This window comes from Cyanistes caeruleus, chromosome 8 (genome assembly GCF_971803275.1).
Source record: "Cyanistes caeruleus chromosome 8, bCyaCae1.hap1.1, whole genome shotgun sequence".
Classification (NCBI taxonomy): domain Eukaryota; kingdom Metazoa; phylum Chordata; class Aves; order Passeriformes; family Paridae; genus Cyanistes; species Cyanistes caeruleus.
This window is the reverse complement of record NC_141708.1, coordinates 35,585,979-35,606,611: the sequence shown is the minus strand read 5'-3', so window position 1 is coordinate 35,606,611 and position 20,633 is coordinate 35,585,979. Positions and strand designations below refer to the sequence as shown.

Here is a 20,633-nt window from a genome sequence, read left to right as displayed (position 1 = left end):
CCGTATGCCGGGTTTCCTTCCCCTGGAGACAAACCCCCGCTGCCCCCAGCCCCTCCCCGGGGTGTCCGGGCGAGTGTCCCCAGCGGCTGTCGGGCTGTGGCGGGGGCAGGAAGCTCCGGTGTCGCTGCCAGCTCGCACCACAGCGGGCCAGCACCAGCGGGCAGAGATGCTTTGGCTTCCTGTCCCCAGCCCAATGTCCCCAGCCCAGTGTCACCACGCCCGTGTCCCCAGCCTGTGGCTGGGGGTCCCAGAGGTCACTGGGCGGATGGGGGAGCATGGCTGCGGACCCCGCGGTCAGGAAACTGGGAGTACATTCCTAGGAGATGTATCGGCACCCCCACAGGAGTTGCGGCAGGTCGGGAAGGTCAGAAGCGCACACGGCAGCGGCTGCTCCCCGGATGGAATGCGGGCGCCTGGCACGGAACCCATCCCAGGGTGATTCCCACCCACACGAGGGGGAAGGAACGAAGTCGCTGGAGGTTTTGCCCCTGATAAATCACGGGAGAGAAGGGAAGGTGTGCTGCAGCCGATCCAGTGGCTGGGACAGAATTCCTCTCCTTGGATGGACTCGGTTCATTAAACCCTACTATTATTATTATTATTATTATTATTATTATTATTATTATTATTATCATCATCATCATCATCATCATCATCATCATCATCATCATCATTATCATTATTATTAACACTTCATCTCAAAGTCACCTCCCTCCACCCCAAAGTCACCCCCTCCAGAGCACGGCTCCTCTCCCTGGGCACTCCCAGGTGGTCCCAGGGGGTCCTGGGGTGGTCTTGGGGAGGGTTACATGGAGGGTCCTGGGTGTGGGTCCTGGAAGGTCCCCATGGGACCCTCTCTAGGACCCTCCCAGGAAATTCCAGGACCACCCAGAACCCCCCTTGGACCTCTCAGGACCTCTGACACCTCTGGAACACCCATGGTACTGCTCCCCTAGACCCCTCCAGGGCATCCTAGGATGCCTTAGGACCTCTTAGGACCTTCCAGGACACTCCCAGGAAGCCCAGGAACGTTGGAGGACTGCTCCCAGACAAAAAAAGAGGACAGCTCTGGCTGGCCTTGGCTGCCTCAGGCTGCCCCCAAGGCATTTTGAGTGATGCCCTTCTCACCCTCTGGAAAAGAGCCATCCTTCACAGACGGGCACCCCTGGCTGAAAGTGGGAGGAGAAACAGGGGTTTGTTCCATTCAGAAAGAAAGTAGTTATAATTCCCCCTTCCATTTCTTTGTGGGAAAGACACAAAGGAAAGAATCTTTCCTTTCTTTCAAACTCAGCTGCTTTCAGACCCAACTTTTGCATCAGAACATGAACCCATTGGTCCTGCTGGATTGGTCTCCGTGTCAGCTTTTCTCTCACAAATGTGTGACCTGTAATACCAATGCACTGGGTAATGCCAACCCCCTGCAGAATCTTAGAGCACTGCAAAACCATGAATAATTTGGATTTTTCTTTCTCCAGCTCCCTTCCAAGCAGTCCTTTAAAGGAGGTGTGAGAGCTCTGTTTTAGCATTGGCAATGTTGGCCAGGTGATGCTTGGCCTCTCCTGGGAAAGGCAATTCCCTTCTCTGGGAGAGCAGTCACTTTGGCACAGTCTCAGCATTAATCCTGCCATCTGTGAGCAGAAGCCAAGCTACTCTGTTACTTTAAAAATTCATCTGAATAGTGGGAAAACCAGTTTCTGCCTGGGCTGTGTGATAGACTGAAGAAAAATGGAAATGAGTTCAGGTTCAGCCCTCACTCATTTGCTCTTGTGCCACCATTGTCCCCTCACTTAAATGGCTCCTCTCCCTCCCTGGTGTGGCTTTTCCTCTCCACTTGGATATAAAATAGCAAGATATTCCCTTCTACCTGTGCTTTTAGCCATATGAAACAATCCCAGCTCCTTGTTTCCCGGCATTGCGAGAAGGTGTGCGTGAAAATTAGCGAAGCTCGCAGTGATGCATCCGAAGAGACTCTTTTCAGGGCTGAAGGAGCAAACAAGATTTCCTCTCACCCCCTCGAGAGCAAGATGTTGCTTAGGATATATAAATGTGGGTCTTAAAAGACCCAAAGAGCAACCAAAAAGAGCAAAGTTTTTCCAAAGAGCAACATTTTTCTTGAGGGGTGGGGTCACTGGGGTTTGCAGAGGTTTTTAGAGTGGGAAAACACAGCTCCTTTGGGGCTCTCTTGGGTGGATGCTTTCTGTCTTGGCAAGCATGTGGGAAGAAGACCTACTTTGTGAGACCGGTGTTGGGTTACTAACAGACCTGTTTATTAGTTTTTCTGCTAAAAAGAGCATCTGATGTCTAGGCAGGGTTCTAAAAACCATCCCACGAGGGCGGCTTGCTCGAGATAAAAGTACTGTCTGCTGGCTTACGCCAGGTGTCATTTTCTGTGAGGAGACAGCTCGGATGGCACGGTGACAGCAGACAAACAGTCACCGTCTGTAACGCAGCAAACTACAAGTGCCAGGAGCTGATGCTGGTGTGTCTGCTTCAAAAGAGTGTAGAGACAAAAGCGAGGGAGGTAAAGAGCAAAATTTTAAAGTGCCAGTCCAGAATCCATCTAAAAGACTGCAGAGATTTGTAAATTCTAAAGACAGGATGCGTTCTGTACAAGGTTGGTCCCAAGCAATATTCTGCTTACTGTATTTATTTCATGAGGCCAAAATTAATGCCAGGGGACACAGAGACCTTTAATAAAACTCTCCTGAACACCTGGGCACTTTGGCTATCAGCACTCTTCCCATAGTTAAGTTTTATGCAATAGCCTCATGCGACAGCAACCCTCAAATCCTTCTCCTGCCAATAAACTGATTTTGCGGTCTTTGTGGTGTAAATAGTTGTTAGCCATGGGTGTGGGCAGTGAGGGTGATGAGAGGTCCCACCTGATCCACCCACGATAGAGTAGATTTTAATCCATGGATTAGCAGAAAGAACAGACTGGATAATGCTATAATGGTCAGTAGTTCCTGCCTTATATTTCACACAGAGCAAAAACTCTCCTCAAACGATATCACAGAGTGATTTGGGTTAGAATAGACCTTAGGGATTGTCTTGTACCCACTGCTTGCTGTGGGCAGGGACACCTTCCACTATCCCAGGCTGCTCCAAGTCCCATCCAACCCGGCCTTGGGCACTTCCAGGGATCCAGGGACAGCCACAGCTGCTCTGGGCACTCTGTGCCAGGGCCTGCCCACCCTGCCAGGGAGCAATTCCTTCCCAATATCCCATCCATCCCTGTGCTCTGTCAGTGTGAAGCCATTTCCCCCTGTCCCAAGTTCCTCTCAGCTTGCCTGGAGCCCGCTTAGGCACTGGCAGGAGTTCTAAGGCCTCATCTCCCTGGGGTCTTCTCCAAGTGGATACCCTGTGCTCTCCTAGGCTGGATCCAAAGCAGGGGGCTCCAGCCCCAAATAAATTAATAAGCAGGTCGGGCTTACAAACCCTTTGTTGTTGTTTGTTTGTTTGTGCGATTTTGGTCGGTTTTTTGTTGGTTTTTTTTTTGTATTTTAACAAAACCACCTCAGTCTTCAAGGTTTTACCGCCTCCTTCCCGCTGAGGGCGCTGCTCTCCCGCCGCCGCCATCACCCTGAGGGGGCGTGGCCTCACCTCCGCCTCTAGGGGGCGCTGCTCTCGCCCACGGCCCCGCCCTGAGGGGGCGTGGCCTCACATCCTCCGCCTCTAGGGGGCGCTGCTCTCGCCCACGGCCCCGCCCTGAGGGGCGCGGCCTCCCCGCCCCCGGGGGCGGGGCCGGCGGGGAGCGGCAGCCTCGGGGCGGGGCGCGGCCGCGCCGGGACCCCGCGGGGAGCGGGAGGAGGAGGAGGAGGGAAAAAAAAAGAAGGGAGGAAAGGAACGAAAGAGCTGGCGGCGGCAGGAGCGATGGTGAGCGGGGTGTGCGAGGCCGGTGTGCGGTGGAGAGAGAGGTGACCCGGCGCGGCCTGTGAGGCAGCGAGGCCCGGGCCTCGTCCGGCGGGGGCCGGGTGCGGGCTGGGGGGTCCCGCACGGGCCTCAGGGGATGCCTGGCCGAGCTCAGAGGATGTGAGGGTGGGTGGTCAGGCCCTCTCTTCGGCCCCCACTCGAGGCCCATACCCTTCTCCTGAACGTAAATGCGTCCTCTTATTGATACACTGCTTTCTTTATTCCCCACAATTACCTAGTTTCGGGGCAGAGAGGATTAGAAACGGGGTTTTCGCCTGTCTCTGGTTATTTTCACTTGGGTGGGGCGGAATGATGTTTTCCTCAGGATTTTGGTGAAGGTGCTCATCTGGCTAAGAGAAATCGTGTTTGCTGATTGATTGTTATTTTTTAGAGACACTGTTTGCTAACTGGCTATTATATTTTTAGCTAGACGCAAACTTCAAGGTTGCTTGGAATATAGCTGTCCCTAGCCCACGTTGGCACGGCATGAATCTTGCAATTCCTCAAACCTGGAAGGGGTACTAGGTTTTTAGTTGTTTAATTGGTTTTTTTCCCCCCCTATCAACAAGGGAAATTGAAATCACGGCTGCTGAGTGATAAATGAAGCAGCACTATCTTTGTCCCACTCCTTTGTCCCGCTTGGTTACTGCATTCCCAAGCACCCAAGTGCTGCCGCTTCTTCCTGCTTTGGCGTGGAGCTCTGGGTAGCCTGGGACAGCACCAAGAGCCTGCACAGCTTGTGTTGGGGTTGCTTTCAGCTGCCAAAATTTGGCACTGGGTGAATAACTTTGCTTGTTGTGCAGGGGGCGGTCTAGACTGGCCTGGGGTTGCTGGGGCCATGCTGTGTGGTCAGGCTGTTCTCACCTCAGTCCCTTCTGTGCCAAAGCTTCGCGGAGAAAATTGCTGCTTATTGCAGCTGAAAGACCCGCTCAGGTCTGCGCTTTTATTCGCTAGATTAGACAGTAGCTATTGCACAGGATTCCTGGCTTCTGGAAAGCTTAGGAAGTTGGCTTTGTGCTTGGGGAATGAGGCTTCCTCTGGAGAAACACTGATACACAGCATTTTTCCTAAACTGTGGTTTCACTCTGCCATCCTTCCTGTGACCTTAGCAAAGGGCAGTGCGAGGCACTGGAATTTTTTTTTACTTAGAGTAAAATCTTTCTTTTTCCTGCTCATGGCCAGCCTACTCAGAGTTTCCCACCCTCTTCTTACCCTTAGAAGTTGTATCTGAATCGCTGAGCAGGGGAGGGTCTGCTGAGGTGACACTTCACTCACTTCCTGCCTTGTATTTCTCTATCAGTGCTTGGTGGTGTGGAGATAAACCTAATCACAGCATTTATTGTGTGTGGTTTGCCTGGTGTGGTAGGAATCACGGCTGTGACTCCAGTGCTCAAAGGGAGTCCGCAGAGCCCCTTTCTGAGTAAGGATTTTGGGGTCATGCTTGTCTCTTTTTCCAAATACACAGCTTTGCACGATAAAAAGATGTCTCCGTCTGATCTTCTCCTGCACCAGCTGCTTCCACCACAGAGCTGCTGGGAAGGACTTGGGGGTGCTGGTGGGTGACAGCTGGCCCTGCCCTGGGCTGAGCCCCCAGCATGGGCAGCAGGGGAGGGGGGGGATTCTGCCCCTGCTCAGGTGAGACCCCACCTGCAGAGCTGGCCCAGCACAGGAGGGACCTGGACCTGCTGGAGAGAGTCCAGAGGGGACAACAGGATGATTAAAGGGATGGAGCATCTCTGCTATGAGGAAAGGCTAGGAGAGATGGGATTATTCAGCCTGGAGAAGAGAGGCTTTGGGGTGACCCAGTTGTGGCCTCCTGTATTTGAAGCAGCTGACAAGATCAGTGGAGGGACGCTATTTACAAGAGACAAGGGGGAATGGCTCCACACTGACAGAATGTTAGGTTTAGATTAGATATTAAGAGATAATCTCTGCCTGTGAGGGTGGTGAGACCCTGGCCAGAGAAGCTGTGTCTGCTCCATCCCTGGAAGTGTCCCAGGCCAAGTTGGAGGGGCTTGGAGCCACCTGCTCTCTTGGAAGGTATCCCTGCCCATGGCAGGAGGATGGGATGGGATGATCTTGAAGGTCTCTTCCAAACCAAATGAGTCTGTAATTCTACAATTCTGTTGCTTCTATTCTTTGCATCCCAGGCAGTGAAAGACATTCTCTTTCAAGTACTAGCAGGCCTACTATACGCTTTAGTCCTGCCCTTAGAGCATGATCTGAGATGTAGGATTCTACCAATTGATGTAGCAGCAGGTGTTCTGGTCTATTTGCTATGGTGATTGTGATACAGTTTTCTCTATTAGGAAATAGTTGTATTTCCTAGAAATTTGCATGTGAAAGTCACCCAGAATCCTTTGTGTTCTGAGTGTTTCCTTTGCCTCTCCTTGCTCATCAAGATTTATCTGTGCCATATCGGGAAGAGCATGTGACTAGGTACTGCAGGGGTCCAAGAGTTCTGTGTATTGGTGTTGATAAGATAATTTTTGAGGATTCTGCCCTATGGTTGGACATGCCCAAGAGCAGGGCCCTTAATGTATAATAGCAGCATTCAGTTTGTGCTGATACTGGGGGCTTTGTCCGAGGCTTGCATAAGCCTGCTGGGAAGCTGTGCCAGGGCTCCGTGCTGCCTTTGTTCATGGATGCCTGCTCCCAGAACAATTGCCATGCTGGGATCTGCTTCCAGACAGCTCCTGCCAAGACTTCGTGTCTTAATGCTGTGGGTACCTTTTGGTGGCACCCAGGTGCTCACAAAATATTTCAAAGAAATACCCATTTTATTCTCTGGAAGGCATGCAGGGATCTGAGGTTGAGAGGAGGCCAAGTGGAGGAATGAAATGTGTCCAGATGAGCCCCAGCATGCAGGGAATTGGGCACTTATTTTACCCTAATTATCATGGGTGTCAGCACAGGACATTTCCTTGCACGTTCTTGGAGCTGGTGACCCACAGGGATCCTTGATGAGCTCATGTGCAGCATCCATTGGGTGGATCCTGTCTCATGTGAGGTCTTTGCTGCTTGGAGCGTGCCTAGATGTTTGCAGAAACTTTAATAAATTGGTTTGCCTAAGTGAGCAAAGTGAACACGATGCCTTGTGTGTATTTTGTTTTAAATGAAACTTGAACTTGAGTTTTGGAGCCCTTTGGGCTTCTGTAAAATCGTACCTTTTTTGAGCCTCCAATCAGTCTTTTCCCATTTTGTTTTGGTAGTTTTACATTCCATCTCTGCAATGGAAGCTGGAATGCTGCTGTTCTTACTCTGACTTGCTGCCTTGTTTGTTTTTGTGCTGAAGCTATAATTAGCTGCTGTTTAGCCACTCCTCTTGATCTCTCAGGGCTGGTGGTACAGTATGTGTACATCCATTTTGCAGATGCTGTACGTGGCAACTTCCCTCCCCCCTCCCCCAACTGCTGTCATTCTGGAAAAAGAAAACTTTCAGTATGGCAATGTGGAAATAAATGCAATGCAGACGGTATTGGGGAGCTGTGGTAAGATGAGTGTGGCCTGAATGTGTTTTTAATTTCACTTACTTCAGCCCTTAAATCCAAAAGTTCATGATTTTTGATTTCTGAGAGATCACGCATCCAGTGTTGCTCTGTCTGCCCACATCCTTTGGTCAGGCTGGGCAGCACGTGGTCCAAACCTCCAGCTGTAATTAGGAGCTGACTAACAAATATTCCCTGCCTGGTGCTTATGCAAAGATATTTGTCAGGCTGGGGTTGGCAGGGAGGGACGGAGGAGCAGAGGCATTACTGGGGTGCGAATCAAAACACCGCAGGCACAGGCAGCAGTGAGCACTCTCGGAGGAGGCTGGGGTGCTGTTGCTCAATCCCATTCCCGGCTCTCCGGTAGGAAGTCGGCAGGCTGGTGGCTGGGAGTCCGGTGCTTCCCTGCGGCCTGGCTGGTTACTCCGGTCAGATGCGCCTTTTGTGGCCAGAGCACGTGCAGGCAACGAGGTGTCAGCCAAGGCAGGGCTAATTGAAGCCTTCCTTCTACTTAGGAAAGGAATAAATAAGCGAGGCTGCCGTGTCCTTGCTGGCTCTGTGCGGTTTGTTTTCAGTCAGGAAGCTTCTCCTCGGAAAAACTCGTTGTGTTGGAGCAGAGGCCTTAATTACAGTGGCAGTACCGGTATTCCGCGTGCTCCCGTAATCGGAGCTGACCGAACTCGTGCTGTTGGAGCCATCTCCCTTGGCCCTGATGTACTGTGTGACAGCCACCTCCTGCCTCAGCTCTGGGGATGTGAGGGAAGCTGGTGGCAGATACAGACGTTCAGGTTAGGCTGTGGGGAAGTGGCCAGAAGGTCCCTAGTTTGGGTATATGTGTGGGTTCAGGTGAAAGCTGAGGATGTGGTATAAACTGACAGAGGGCAGGTTTAGATTGGATAGTAGGAAGGAATTCTTCCCTGAGAGAGTGGGGAGGCCCTGGCACAGGGTTCCCAGGGAAGCTGTGGCTGCCCCTGGATGCCTGGAAGTGTCCAAGGCCGGGCTGCATGGGGTTTGGAGCAGTCTGGGATAGTGGGAAGGTGTCCCTGCCTGTGGCAGGAGTTTGGAACAAGCTGGGCTTTAAGGTCTCTTCCAGCGCAAGCCTTTCTGTGATTCTTTGATCTCAGCACTTCCTCCTCTCACAGTCAGCCTCATGGTATTGCATGACATAAACTTGCCTTTAAAAGCTACTTTTATTCTGTTGGCCCTGTTTTAAACCCACTTAAAACGTTCTTTTGGAGGAAAGAAGTTTCAGCTGATAAAATCTTCCCGTTTTTCCACAGGTAAACTCAGACAGTGTTTCCATTTCCACAGAAACAGAAGGCACTTGTAACAAAAGTCTGAGGTTCTCCAGTTTATTGCCTTTCTGTTTCTCTCTTTTCTTTTTTTTTTTCTTTTTTCTTTTAAGCTTTTTTGTGTCCTAAACCTCGCAGAGGAAATGCTGTTCTGGCAAAAATACAAAATGTGCTCTCATTAGCTTTGGCATTCTTCCCCCCCTCCCTTTTCTGTCATATGGGACAGAAGAGCATTACTGCAGTTAATTTGTGCTCTTTTGTAGTGGCATAAGTGCTATCCCTGGAACCAGCTCAGCTAGCTAATGGCTTTTAGAAGTAAAGTACTAAGGATGTATTCCTAATCTGTGCAGCTAAAAATTCAATATGTAAACTGCTTAGGTAGCTGAGTGCATTAGTATCAGTAAAAATGAGCACTGCATGTCCTAATGATAGCAATTAGTATTTTATCTGATACCTGGGTCTGTCTTACTGCTTTGAGAATTAAAAACAAATCCTCCAGTAGAGGTTTTTTTTTCTCCCTGATCTTTAGTGTGCTCATAAATCAGGTTTTTAAACTGCTTCTAAAATAATCCTGTGGCTTGTGAAGCTTTTGTGAGGAAGGTTCTCTTACAGAAATAAAAACAGCTTATCTACTCTCTTCCAATGGGAAGGGAAACCTTTATTTTTCGATGACTTCACAAATAAGCAGGCTATTGTTTTACATAAAATGCTGTCCTGCAGACAGGTTTAATATCAGGTCAGCCTGTGATCTTTAGCCCAGCTGGGGAAGCAGGAAGAGTTTTTCACTCTGAGCAGCACCTCCAGGGCTGCAGGGCAAGGGGTTCCGATAGCTGGGCTACACAGAGGTTGTTTATTCCCCCTACCCCCATCCTGTAAAATGAGGAGGTGGTATGGGACTGCAGTCATAGGGAATCCCAGAGTGGTTTGGGTTGGAAGGGACCTTGAAGATGATCCAGTGCCACCCACCTTCTGCTCAGCCACGTTGCTCCGAGCCCTGTCCAACCTGGGCTTGAACACTTCCAGGGATGGGGCAGCCACAGCTTCTCTGGGCCTCACCAACCCACAGGGAAAGATTCCTTCCTGACATCCCATCCAACCCTGCCCTCTGTCCGTGTGGAGCCACACTCCCTTGTCCTGTCACTCTGCTCATGCAAAAAAGTCACTCTCTTTTTTATAAACTCACTTTTAACCCAGCGTGTTCCTGGGTGTAATAAAAACATTTGAGTGCAACCTTCTCAATGCCCTCTGGTTTCTGTGAGATTAAGTGAATAATTCAGAAAATAAAGTTTGCTGGATACTTTCAGGGAAAGGAGCATTTGGGAAAAACTGAGTGCATGGTTAGCCAGGGAGCTGAGAAATTGTAATTCACTGCTAAATCCTCTTCTGTGCCAGCTTTCACTGTGTTTTTTAATCCCAGTCCTCCTAAATGGAGCAACCTCATCCTTCAGACTCATCAAAGTATGAAATGAGTGAAGAAGGAAAGTGAGAAATGCAGAGAAAACTTTACCTGGTCAAACCGTAACACTTGTGGATTGATTTCAGATTGAGTTTTTTTAAGAAATGGGAAGAAATTCTTCAATGTCTTAGATGGAACATAATGAAAATCTACTTCTATTTGTAGAATCTACTTCTATTTGTTTCTAACTTGGATATACCGTTGAGTTCCCGTATGTCAGTGCTCAGGGGTTTCAATGACAACGAAATGTGCAGTCATCTGGGACCTTCTGTCCAGAGCTTTCTCCAAGAGTGAGGCCAATCTCTTGCCAGATTTAGTTATTTTGACTTGGCCATTGACTGGAGTGACTTCTGTCCAGGAGGTCATGTTCCATTTTGATTCAGGGCTTACAGCATCCTCCATCTTCAGGGGAAAAATAAATAGCACATCCCACTTTACAGTTGATGTTGCAGCATTTTCTTGCCATGACTTGAGAACAGCTATTGAGAAACCAGCTCATTAGTGGCTCCATTTCCATCCTTTAAGTGCAGTTCCAAAACAGAGTGATATCCTGGCATTTCATCATGCTAGGCAAAGAACCAAAGTCATTGTTGCTGGTTAAACGCGCTGGTTAAACGCTCATTTCCAGGGATTTTCCAGTGAAGATTGTGCAAACTCGATGTAACTTAAGTACCACCTCTGGTTAGCTGGAAAAGGTGGCTCTTCCTTTAAATTCCGAGGTTAAACTGGCTTTGTGGTGAGTGGCTTGGAGGATGGGACATTCATTAGCTGGGACATTACCTAATTGCAGCGGTTTGTGTGGCCTCCTTGTTTTGGAGGCTGAAGTGGCTCTGATGTATTTTCAAATTGCCCTTTGCCAAGTGAATAGGTGCTGATTTGACCTCTCAGAGCTGAGTACTGCCTGCTTTTGCCCAATTCAGTCTGTGTCCCTTCAGCCTGTGCTTGGACATGGGTGAAAACCCTCCTCTGCTGATGGTTAACAGTTAATTCTGCTGGAGTTTGTTTGGGTTGCTTAAATACTTTCAAACTGTGCCACATTATATACATTTTACTGCTTTTCCCAAGCAGTGAGTATTCATTAGTGTTGCCTTTTGGTAAGGAAAGCTGTCTTCCTCCTTTGATTATTTAGAAAAGCTCGGCTATTGTTTCAGACTGTTAGTAGCTGTATTGGACATGTTACCCCCTAAAAAAAAAGTTAATTAAATGCTTCTTCTGTTGTTGGCTTGACCCAGAAGTGAGACCTGTGAAGGGTCCTGAGAAGCAAAGTTTTAACAGTTTTTAATTTAGTGGTTTATTGAAAAACTGCTCTATTCCCACCCAAAGTTCAACCGCACAGGAATCAAGGATTTATTCCCTCCAAGGTTTAGTTACAAATCTTTTGAAAGACCCCACATGTTTTCCTTCCCTGTTGTTTGGAGGGTGAAGCTCTCAAGTGCTGGAGATCTCCCCAGTTAAACTGGGCAGAACTGGGCTGCTCGAAAGAGGGATTTGGGAAGAGGGCACTGTTCTTGCTTATTCTTTTTATCTCTAGAAACATTTTCCCAGAGAATTGGATGGAAGACTGCTGTTTAGGGGGAAATTCTCCTGTGCACATCCAGTTTTCCTCGCCCTGCTCTGATGCTCTTAAAGAGCATCTGGTTTGAAACTATTGATTAGGAACTTGGGCTGTGTCCCGACAGTAATTCCTGCTTTGACATTGTAATTGTGCTTGCATCACCATTTTCTGGGGGTTATTTTGGCGGCAGCAGTGTTTTCCTCTCCCATCCCCCCTTGGTGTGTAACATGCTAATTAGATCTTTAAATTAAGGACTTGCTGAGTGCTTCCATCTTCATTGAAAATCCAGCCCGAGGTACTTAATGGACCTGTTTTGGTGGTACCTTCACTCACCACCTGAAAATTCCTTGGAAAAAATTTATTAAAGCAGTTGCTTCTCTTGGGTAGTGGTGAGATCTGGTGGTGGTCCTTGGGACTGTGCAGAGAACCTTACGTTGCTCATCTGCTCTTGGTGCTTCTCTCTCAGTATTTGAAGTTGCTCAAGGTGTGTATTTTTATCTGTGGCTCTTGAGTGGAAGTGAATAAAAACTGTCTCCTACCTGTTGCATTTGTGGGAATTAAGGAAAGCATCTGCATACCAGAAAGCACTTCTTTAATCAACAGTCGGCTCTTTGATGCCCTACTTGTTTTCATTTGCTCTTTCCTCAATATGCTCCTGGTTTTCCTTTGCACAGGATGCCATTATTCCCTACAAGGAAATCCTCCAGATGTACTGGGAGAAAGTGACAGCCTTTGTGAACGCCCGGTGTGATGGGCTTGAACCCTGGCAGCTCATTGGCTTGACCTTTTCTTCCACACTTGTAAGTGTGTGGCTGCATGGCTTCCTCTGCCAGCCTGAGAGTAAGTATTTGACATGGGGGATTTTCTTTCCTTTGGAGGGAGGGGAGGTGGCCCTGAGTAGTTCCTGGGCAGTGGGAAGAGGGTGGAACAAGGCCAAACACTTGTTAAAACAGACTTTCTGCCGTCACCTAATATTTACCAAACTCTCTTCTGAATTAAGGTCAAGGCCTGTCTGGTAAATGAAGCTCCCCCATTCTGTCAGAGGGTGCATGGAATGTGCTTTTGTCTCCTTTTCTTTCCCTTGCCTCCCTTCTTCCTTTGGCTAAACCATTTGCTTGTTACAACACTCTCTTCTTGCCCAAACCCTGGGGAGGTTTATGGAGAGCTGAGTTCCTGTGAACTTAGTCACTGCAGCAAAGTGTCTGGATAACTCTTGGTTGTTTCCCTTCCTGCTGGGGGAGGAGATGTGGTCTTGATTCCGTGTTTGGGGCACATTTCATCCTTAGAATGTTCAAGATAATTGCATGTGATAGTGTGAGGATATTTTCTTCTTGTATTTTTTTTTTTTTTTATTTCCGGAGTATCTTCCTGTTTTGAGTGTTTTCTGATACTGGCAGCTCTTCAGTGGAGCTGAACTCTGCAGAACCTGCAGTTTTCTCTGGTCGTGTGATGGCCTGAGGTCACTGCCATGCCCTCAGAGGTGCATTTGAGTTCCCACAGGCCTTAGGGTTACACTCTGGTGGCAGCTTGTTAAAAATTGCCAAGTTTTTAACTTGGTGTCTCCTGTGTCTCTGTTTCTCAAGCAGCCCTTTCTCTTTGTAGAGATGGGGGCAGCTGAACAGTGGGAATGTCTGTAAGGAACAAATTGGTATGAAACTTTTGTTCAGGATAGTTATCTTCCTAGTATTTGTACTGTTGCACAATGTATTTTGTTTAAGTATGGACTAGCTCTTAGAAGATCTGATTAGATTGTCAGAATTTTTCAGGAGTTTGCAGTCTTTGCTTGCTGTGAATATTATTAATGAAACAGTGAACAGAAACAATGAGGTGTGCAACAGAAATGTTATTATCAGAGCACTAACAAGTATTTACTGCAGAATGTGCCAGTTGGTTTCCTTGGTAGCTTTTCAGATTGTATATACGAAGTGAAATGTATATGAAGTGCAGATAAAATTGCAAAGTCTTAAAATGGATTATTTTTAGACTTTATTTAGTTATTTTTTGGTTTGTCCTGTAACTGCAGGTGTGCAGGTAGGACTGGGATCCACCATTTTTGATGGCTATAAAGCATCTGTGCCATCCTGATCTCATTCCTGCCTTTAGAGCTACCTGAGGAGTTTTCCAGTGCTTGTCATCAGTGGCTTCTCTCATTTGAGTCTTTGTGCTGTGGTGGAATTTTTGCTCTTGCCTTTGTCCATCCCCTTTCCCTGAGTCACCTCCCAGTGCATCAAACAGGGCAAATCCACGTTGTGTTGTGGCTGACGTTGTCACAAATGTTCCTGTTCCCTCCTTTGATCTGGGAGCCTGTTGCACACTGCTCTGTGGTTTTGTTTTCAAGTAACTAATCGGGTTTGAAGAGGCAGGAAATGATAATAATTCCTTACCTTTAGCAAACCCTGAAATCCCTCTTCTTCCTGTAAAATTCCACACGTGGGTGTGAATTCCCATGTAAGTAAGAAACAAGTGATTCCTGTAGATGGCTGCTGTTCTGCAGTCCAGATGTTTCCATGGCATGGTCCAGCCTTGAAAACCTTGCTCTTGGATTCACCCATCTGTCTCACCATGTCCCTTGGGTCACTGTGTCGTTTCAGCTTGGATCAGGAATGCTGAGCCTGGATCATGAGCTGCATCAGAAGCTTTTTTATTTTTCGTTTCTTAGGTTCCTTTCTGCCTTTTGTCTTTCAGGTTTGACATCCCGAACTAAAAAACAGTTCTTTAAACTGCTGAGAAAAATGCCATTTGTCGGGGCTATAGTAAGTATTTGAACAAGTACTTACAGAACAATTCCAGGTCCTTGTTTCAGCTCTCTTGGAGAAGTTACAGTTCTGTGCATCTTTGTTGTCATGTCCTTCTGATCTTAATGACCCAGGATACAGATCTGGAATGTCTTCTGCTGCCTCCTGGTTTAATGACAGATGTAATTTCTACCCAATCTTTTTGTCATAGTATCGCACCCAGAAGAAGGGAGTTCCACCTCTTTTTAACTTTCGAGCTGTTTATATTAACCAAGAACAAGTGAATTCTCCAGTAACATTTCTTCATTGTTAGATTTTAAGGAAATTATTTTAATTCTGGAACAAGGGACAGGATTAAACTGGAGTTGTTCTTCTGAAGCATTGTGAAGTGTGAGATGGCCAAGGGTTTGTTGTGCAGTCTGGAATTTTAAACAATCAATGTGATTATTTTAATCAAGCAACTGGCCATGATTAGTTCAGGGCTCAGATAACTATTAGCAAATGTTAGCAGAAGGATATCAGCACTTTGTGTAATCATTAAAATGACACACAAGCTGTAGTGTTTGGGAGTTTGGGAGCTGGTGTGTTGTTTGTTGTTTTTTGTTTTGGTTTGTTTTTTTGTATTTTTTTTTCTTTTTTATTTTTTTTCATGAGAGCTTGAAACCACAACTGTCAGAATGTTTTAGCACGTTAACGACTCGGGATGAAGAAATGCACAGCTGGGTTTATTTTACCTCATAAATGATGGTATCACACTTGATTGCACTTCCTGCTGCTTGCTGTGCTGGTGTATTGACACATTTATTCCAGGGGTCAGATCTGTTCCAGGCAATTTTATCCAGAGAGAGCAGCACAGAGGATTTTTTTTCCTTTTGCTGTGGAGATGGAAGGAGTTCTCCAGTTTCTCCCACATCCCTCTGGAAGGGACTAAATCCCTGGCCTGTTAAGTGCCCCAGCTTTTACCTCCTAACCTGAGTTACCCTTGACCAGACAAATTCTCTTCTGTTTACTGTTTCTTGCCTGCCTGTTAGAAAAGGACACTCTATACAATCCCTGTTGTGTTCAGACTTCCTTTCTCAGGGCTGACACTGCTCCCCTGTGCCAGAGCACTCCTGCTCTGTGTCCTCTTTCTGCTCTTTGGTAGGGTGATACCTGATAACTTATCAGGTGCTGACAAGAGGCCTTGACTCTGAGGCATTCCAATGTCCAAAAGTCAATATCCCAACACCTGTGTTGCCTGGAAGAAGAATCTTTTCTTTGGAATGTGTTGTGAGAAGTCGTCTGGAGTTTCCTGAGTGCAGGGTGTGGGTGGGAAGAAAGAAATCTCTGAACTGTGCCCGTGGTAGAGATTTCTTTATTGTGTCTCTGTTTCCATGAGTTTCTAAACCATGGATGCAGTGGTAGAGGAGGCAAGGCAGAAACCAATGCATCTGAAGACCTCTACATATTAAAAACTGTGACTTGAAAAAGTTTTCTGGATAAAAATGCAGGTTTTTTCCCTTGAGTTTTATTTTCTCAAGCACTAAGGAAAGGGGTCAAAGCCCCCAGTGGAGCAGTTCCTGTCTGTTCCAGCAACACCACAGCTGTGGGCAGTGGGTCCTGTCCTGCACACACTCAGCAATTATTTAGAATTTGACCAGTGCCATTGTTTGATAGGCTTTTTTCATTTCTTTTTAGATTCAAAAGAAGATTGATGAAGCCTTGAATGATGTCACTTCCAGTTTATCCTTCCTGAAAGATGAAAAGGATTATATCAAGGCGCTGCCGGAACAAGGCATGAGCCAGCCTGAAGTGCTGCAGAAGATGAAAGAGTACAGCTCAAAAGGTGAGTCTGTACTGCAGCAGACACCACACATGATATTTCCTCTCTTAAATGAGTCCCAGAGACTTCTGCTCATGGTTTCAGCTTAAATATTTTGTCCTCTTGTAAATTTTTGTCTGTTTTTCTTCTGGACGGGACGAAGATTCACGAGATCTAATGCTGCATTCAGGAATTTACATTGAAATTCTGTTCTTTCCACAAGAATTCTAGGCTGATGGAGAGATGGCAGAGCTGAGGAGAGGAGAAATATGGAGGAAATTCTCTTTTTGGGTTGCATTTCTCAGCAGTTACCTTGATGTTTGGCTTTTACCAGAAGTGTGAAGCCCCAGAAAATGCAATCAAAAAAAGCAACTTCCAAGTAGGATTGTTAGGGATTTTCCAAGACTGTCACCTCAGTTAAGAGAGACAATGGTTTGTGCCTTGAAAAAGCCTTTTAAGGAAGAGTGATGGTGATGTTCTCCTGGCTTGAGTCCACACAAGCTGTGTCTGACACTTAATTTGAGTTGCCTCTCATGTAAACATGTTCCCCCTGATTTGTGTGCCTGTTACTCCTAATGAGCAAATTTGGGTGACTTCTTGTGCAGAGGAGAAGACACGTCTGCCCTGTTCCCATCCCAAATTTGAGAAATGCCTTGAATTTTCTGCTAGAACAGTGCAGCTGCTCCAAATTCAGAAAGAAACAATTTCATGGTCAAGTATCCTGGAATAACTTCCTTCTTTTCTACTGCTGTGTATTGCTAATGTTGCTTCTGTCTGTGTTTTCAATTATTGTTTCCTTCCTTCACTGAGTTATTTTTCCTTTCCTGAAGTCCTCCCTGTTTCCCCATCCTAACCCCACCACTCCCCTTTGGAAGTGGTCTGGAAGTACCAGTTTAGGCGAAATTAAATCGAGGTTCCAGCACTGTGAATTTTAGCAGTACAAACTTGGCTTTTCTGTCCCTTCTCAGCTTACAGTGGTGGTGGGTGCTCTTTGAAAGTGGCTTTAATTTAGTGTCCAGTTGGTTGAGCAGCAGTTTGGGGAGACTGCTGGGGATTAAGTGGATTATTTATTAATATAACTGCTTGCTCCAGCTACATGTTGGTTATGTGCTGACTCTTTAGTCATCATTTACTTGCTGTTTGCTAAATTCACACCATGCCAGGGGCTCAGCTTCACACACAGCTGTCCCTGGGCCACAGAACTTGGGGAAATCTCAAAAGCTGAGTCCTCCTCTGTGGAACTGAGGGGATTTTCTGTATCCTTTTCCACCCTGGCTGGGAATGGCTGTGTTTGTGAGCCATGTGCCCTTCCCTCTCTTCCAGGAGACGTACGCTGGCAGGATGGGAAAGTCTCTGGGACAGTGTACAGTGGTGAAGAGAAACTCACCCACCTGCTGGTGAAGGTAAAGTGCAAGCAGGCCATCCAGCATCCCAAAGTAAACAGGGAAGATCTAAAACTTAAGTCTGGGAATGGGAATTAGTGGCAATTTGGGTAGCGTAACTGGCCACATAACCGTCCCTTTGAAAACACCTCGTAGAGATAACTGGAATCTAATCAGATGAGTGCTGTTTTGAGTGAGAAAGTAATTAGTGATTACAAGTGATCTGGAGACTGGTACTGGAACAACTTTCACTGAGCAGCTAAACTCCCCTTGGTTTGAGAAAAAGAGAAGCTTTGGGAAATGTTTTTTGGCATGACTGTGTGGTCCAAGTCTTAGACAAAGGAGCACTGGCATGATTCAGTGGCGTCTTTGTGAGGTCTGTTTACCTGCTCAGGAACTTCTCCCTTTTAGAAGGCTGCAAAATAACCTAAACAGCCTAAAGGTTTGTTTTCAAGTACATCTCCTTCCAGAGTTGTTTTGCTAGAAAGGGAAGTCTGGCCCTCTTGCTCCTGGGAACAGCTTTTGTAGCAGCTGTAATGGACTCTGGTGGTTGCTATTGCTGTTTTCTTCCTCATGTTGACATTTTCTGTGCCACTTTTGGGGAAACAAAGCTCAGAGCAGCCTGTCTGGAGGGGCCTCGGCTTGGATCACTTTGTGGAAACATTCCCTTTGTTTGTGCTGGTTATTCACTGGTTTGTTTTGCTGTATTTTATTTAACATCCCTGCAGTTACTTTTTGATCTGGACTGCAGGAGGCTGTTCCAGCCTTGTATCCTATGAGACCACAGTTGTGGAATGAGCAGAAATGCTGGTTTCCACAGCCATTTTTCTTGTGGTGTGGGTGGGCATTTGTGCTTTACTGCCTGCTTCAGAACCCCCTCTTAAAAGTAAACTTGAGAACAAGTTCTGCAAAGTCACTTTTTTTTTCCTGATTTGTGTAAAGCAATTGCAAGATGTAGCTTATGTTCTTCTTTAAAAACAGTTAAATCATTAAATCTGTCCTTACCACAAGAGATGGTGCTATGCTGTAAAATCACTCCAGAGGTCTGAATGCTTTAGAAAAACATTTATTTTTTCTTTATTTTACCCCTCAATTTCCCAGATTGTGGCATTTACTTGCAGGCACATTTAAGTCTTGTAATAGTCTTATGGTAAAATGCAGCTAATTTGCTTCTACGGCGCACATGGGGAATTCTCAAAGCTTCATCTGCAAGTCTGACTTTCTCTCTTTGTTTTCTAAAGGTATATGAAGAGTTTGCCTGGAGTAATCCTCTCCATCCAGATATATTCCCTGGTCTGAGGAAGATGGAAGCAGAAGTAGTGAGGATTGCCTGTACGCTCTTCCACGGGGGTCCCAACTCCTGTGGTGCTGTAAGTAACCTGACTTTGACAGCCTCCTGAACATTTTGGGTATTTTTGACTTTGATAAGTGCAAATGCACCTTGTACTCTCCAGGTGAGCATGAGGGAAAGCTCATTCTGGTGTATTCCATGCCAGCTGTGTGAAGATTGCTTAACTCCTCTTCTCAGTGAAGCTTTATGGGAGACAGTTTCACTCCGAGAAACAGTTCTCTAAACAAGACCGTTTACTTCAGCTTTTTTTTCCCACTCCTAAGTGACACAGGCTTGATGACAGTTGGAGAAGAGAGCTGGTGTAATGCAGCTTGGCTGGATGTCAGTGGGGAATTGTGAACAGAGAAGCGTCACTCTGAGAAGCTTGCCTCAGTTTTAGTCTCTGAGCTGGAAATCTGTGAGCCTGCCAGATTGCTGAGCTTGAGGGCAAGGCCAGCTGGCTGACTGGCTGGCTACCAACAAGCAGGCATGGCATGGATTGTCAGCTGTCCAGCTGGAAAGCTGCATTTCCAAGTTCATGTGGCCTTCCAGTGCAAACCAGTTTTACAGCCTTGATAAAATTCCCAGCAAGACTCCAAGTGTGTGTTCTTAAATCGATGCTTTCAGTGTTGGAAGGCAGTGTTGACACAAGAGTTTATGAGCTGAACTGGCCTTGAGTGGGCTTTCCCGTCAGCTGGAGGCTTGCTTGTGTTAAGGAATTGAGTACTGGAGTAGCTTTGTAGAAGGTGTAGTTGGGAACAGACTCCCAGTGGGATTGAAGGTGAACTCAACTCTGTGGGAGCGCAAGATGTGATTGCCTTTGAGAGGAGGAGCTGACACCCTCTGACCTGACTTTTCTTCTCAGGACTGTATTCCTTGTGCCACCTTCAAGTTTAGAGGAGGAATGTGCCTCTTTGCTTATAAAAAACATTTCACTTCTCAACTCCTTCCCAGCTTGCAGTGCTGAGAACACTGGGGAGATTATCCCTGGAGATGGGCAGGGGCTGGGCATGAAGCTGTTGGAACTCGTTTCTATCAGCAGTTGGCACATCAGCTGATCCAGCAGGCAGAGAGCTGTGAGTCTCTGATGGGTGCTCAGGGAACTTTGCTTGCTGAAGCCTGCACCGGGGATCTTTGGGTTTTGTTGCGTAAAACACGATGTCAAAGTGTCAGCTTTGGCCCCTGGTTGCTCTCCCAATGAAATGGAAAAGTGGAGCTGCCTCAGAGAGGGTCAGAGCAGGTAAAAAACTGCTGCAGCCAAAGTGAGACCTGCATGAGTATACTCTGGGGAATCCTGCTTTTCCTTCTGTCCTCTCGCTCCCAAGGACCATGCCACAAAGCAAAGGGGGAAGTGCACAACCTGCTGTGGAATTCTGTCCTAACTGCTTGAACACAGCCCCATTTGCAGGGAGAAGAGGAGGGCTGGGAAGTGGATTGGCCGGAAATGGAAGATTAATTGCACCCCTGTAATTATCATGTCTGATAATGAGTGTTTCCAGTGGACTTTTTTTCTTCCTCCCACTGCTCTTCCTGACTGTGAAGTGTCCAGAGTTGCTGATCTCTGATGGAGAGCTGTGGGTGGGTGTATGGAGGTCACATCCTCTTTAAGTAGTTGGGCTCAAAGACTTCTCTTACTTTCTTTTCTTCTCCCCAGAACTGAATTAACATTTCAGAATAATTTC

The 20,633-nt window shown here is 46.9% G+C and overlaps 1 protein-coding gene across 1 annotated transcript in view; it reads left to right on the top strand.

Moving 5' to 3' along the window:
• Window positions 1-3,778: 3,778 nt before the first annotated feature.
• The window catches only part of SGPL1 (sphingosine-1-phosphate lyase 1), a 30,085-nt gene continuing 13,230 nt past the window's right edge, over window positions 3,779-20,633 (top strand). Inside the window, exons 1-6 of the mRNA XM_086899950.1 lie at window positions 3,779-3,876; window positions 12,378-12,543; window positions 14,389-14,456; window positions 16,116-16,263; window positions 17,563-17,642; window positions 18,863-18,991. Of these exons, the coding sequence (XP_086756076.1) occupies window positions 3,874-3,876; window positions 12,378-12,543; window positions 14,389-14,456; window positions 16,116-16,263; window positions 17,563-17,642; window positions 18,863-18,991 (594 nt within the window). The 5' untranslated portion in view covers window positions 3,779-3,873. The remainder of the gene's footprint in view (window positions 3,877-12,377; window positions 12,544-14,388; window positions 14,457-16,115; window positions 16,264-17,562; window positions 17,643-18,862; window positions 18,992-20,633) is intronic.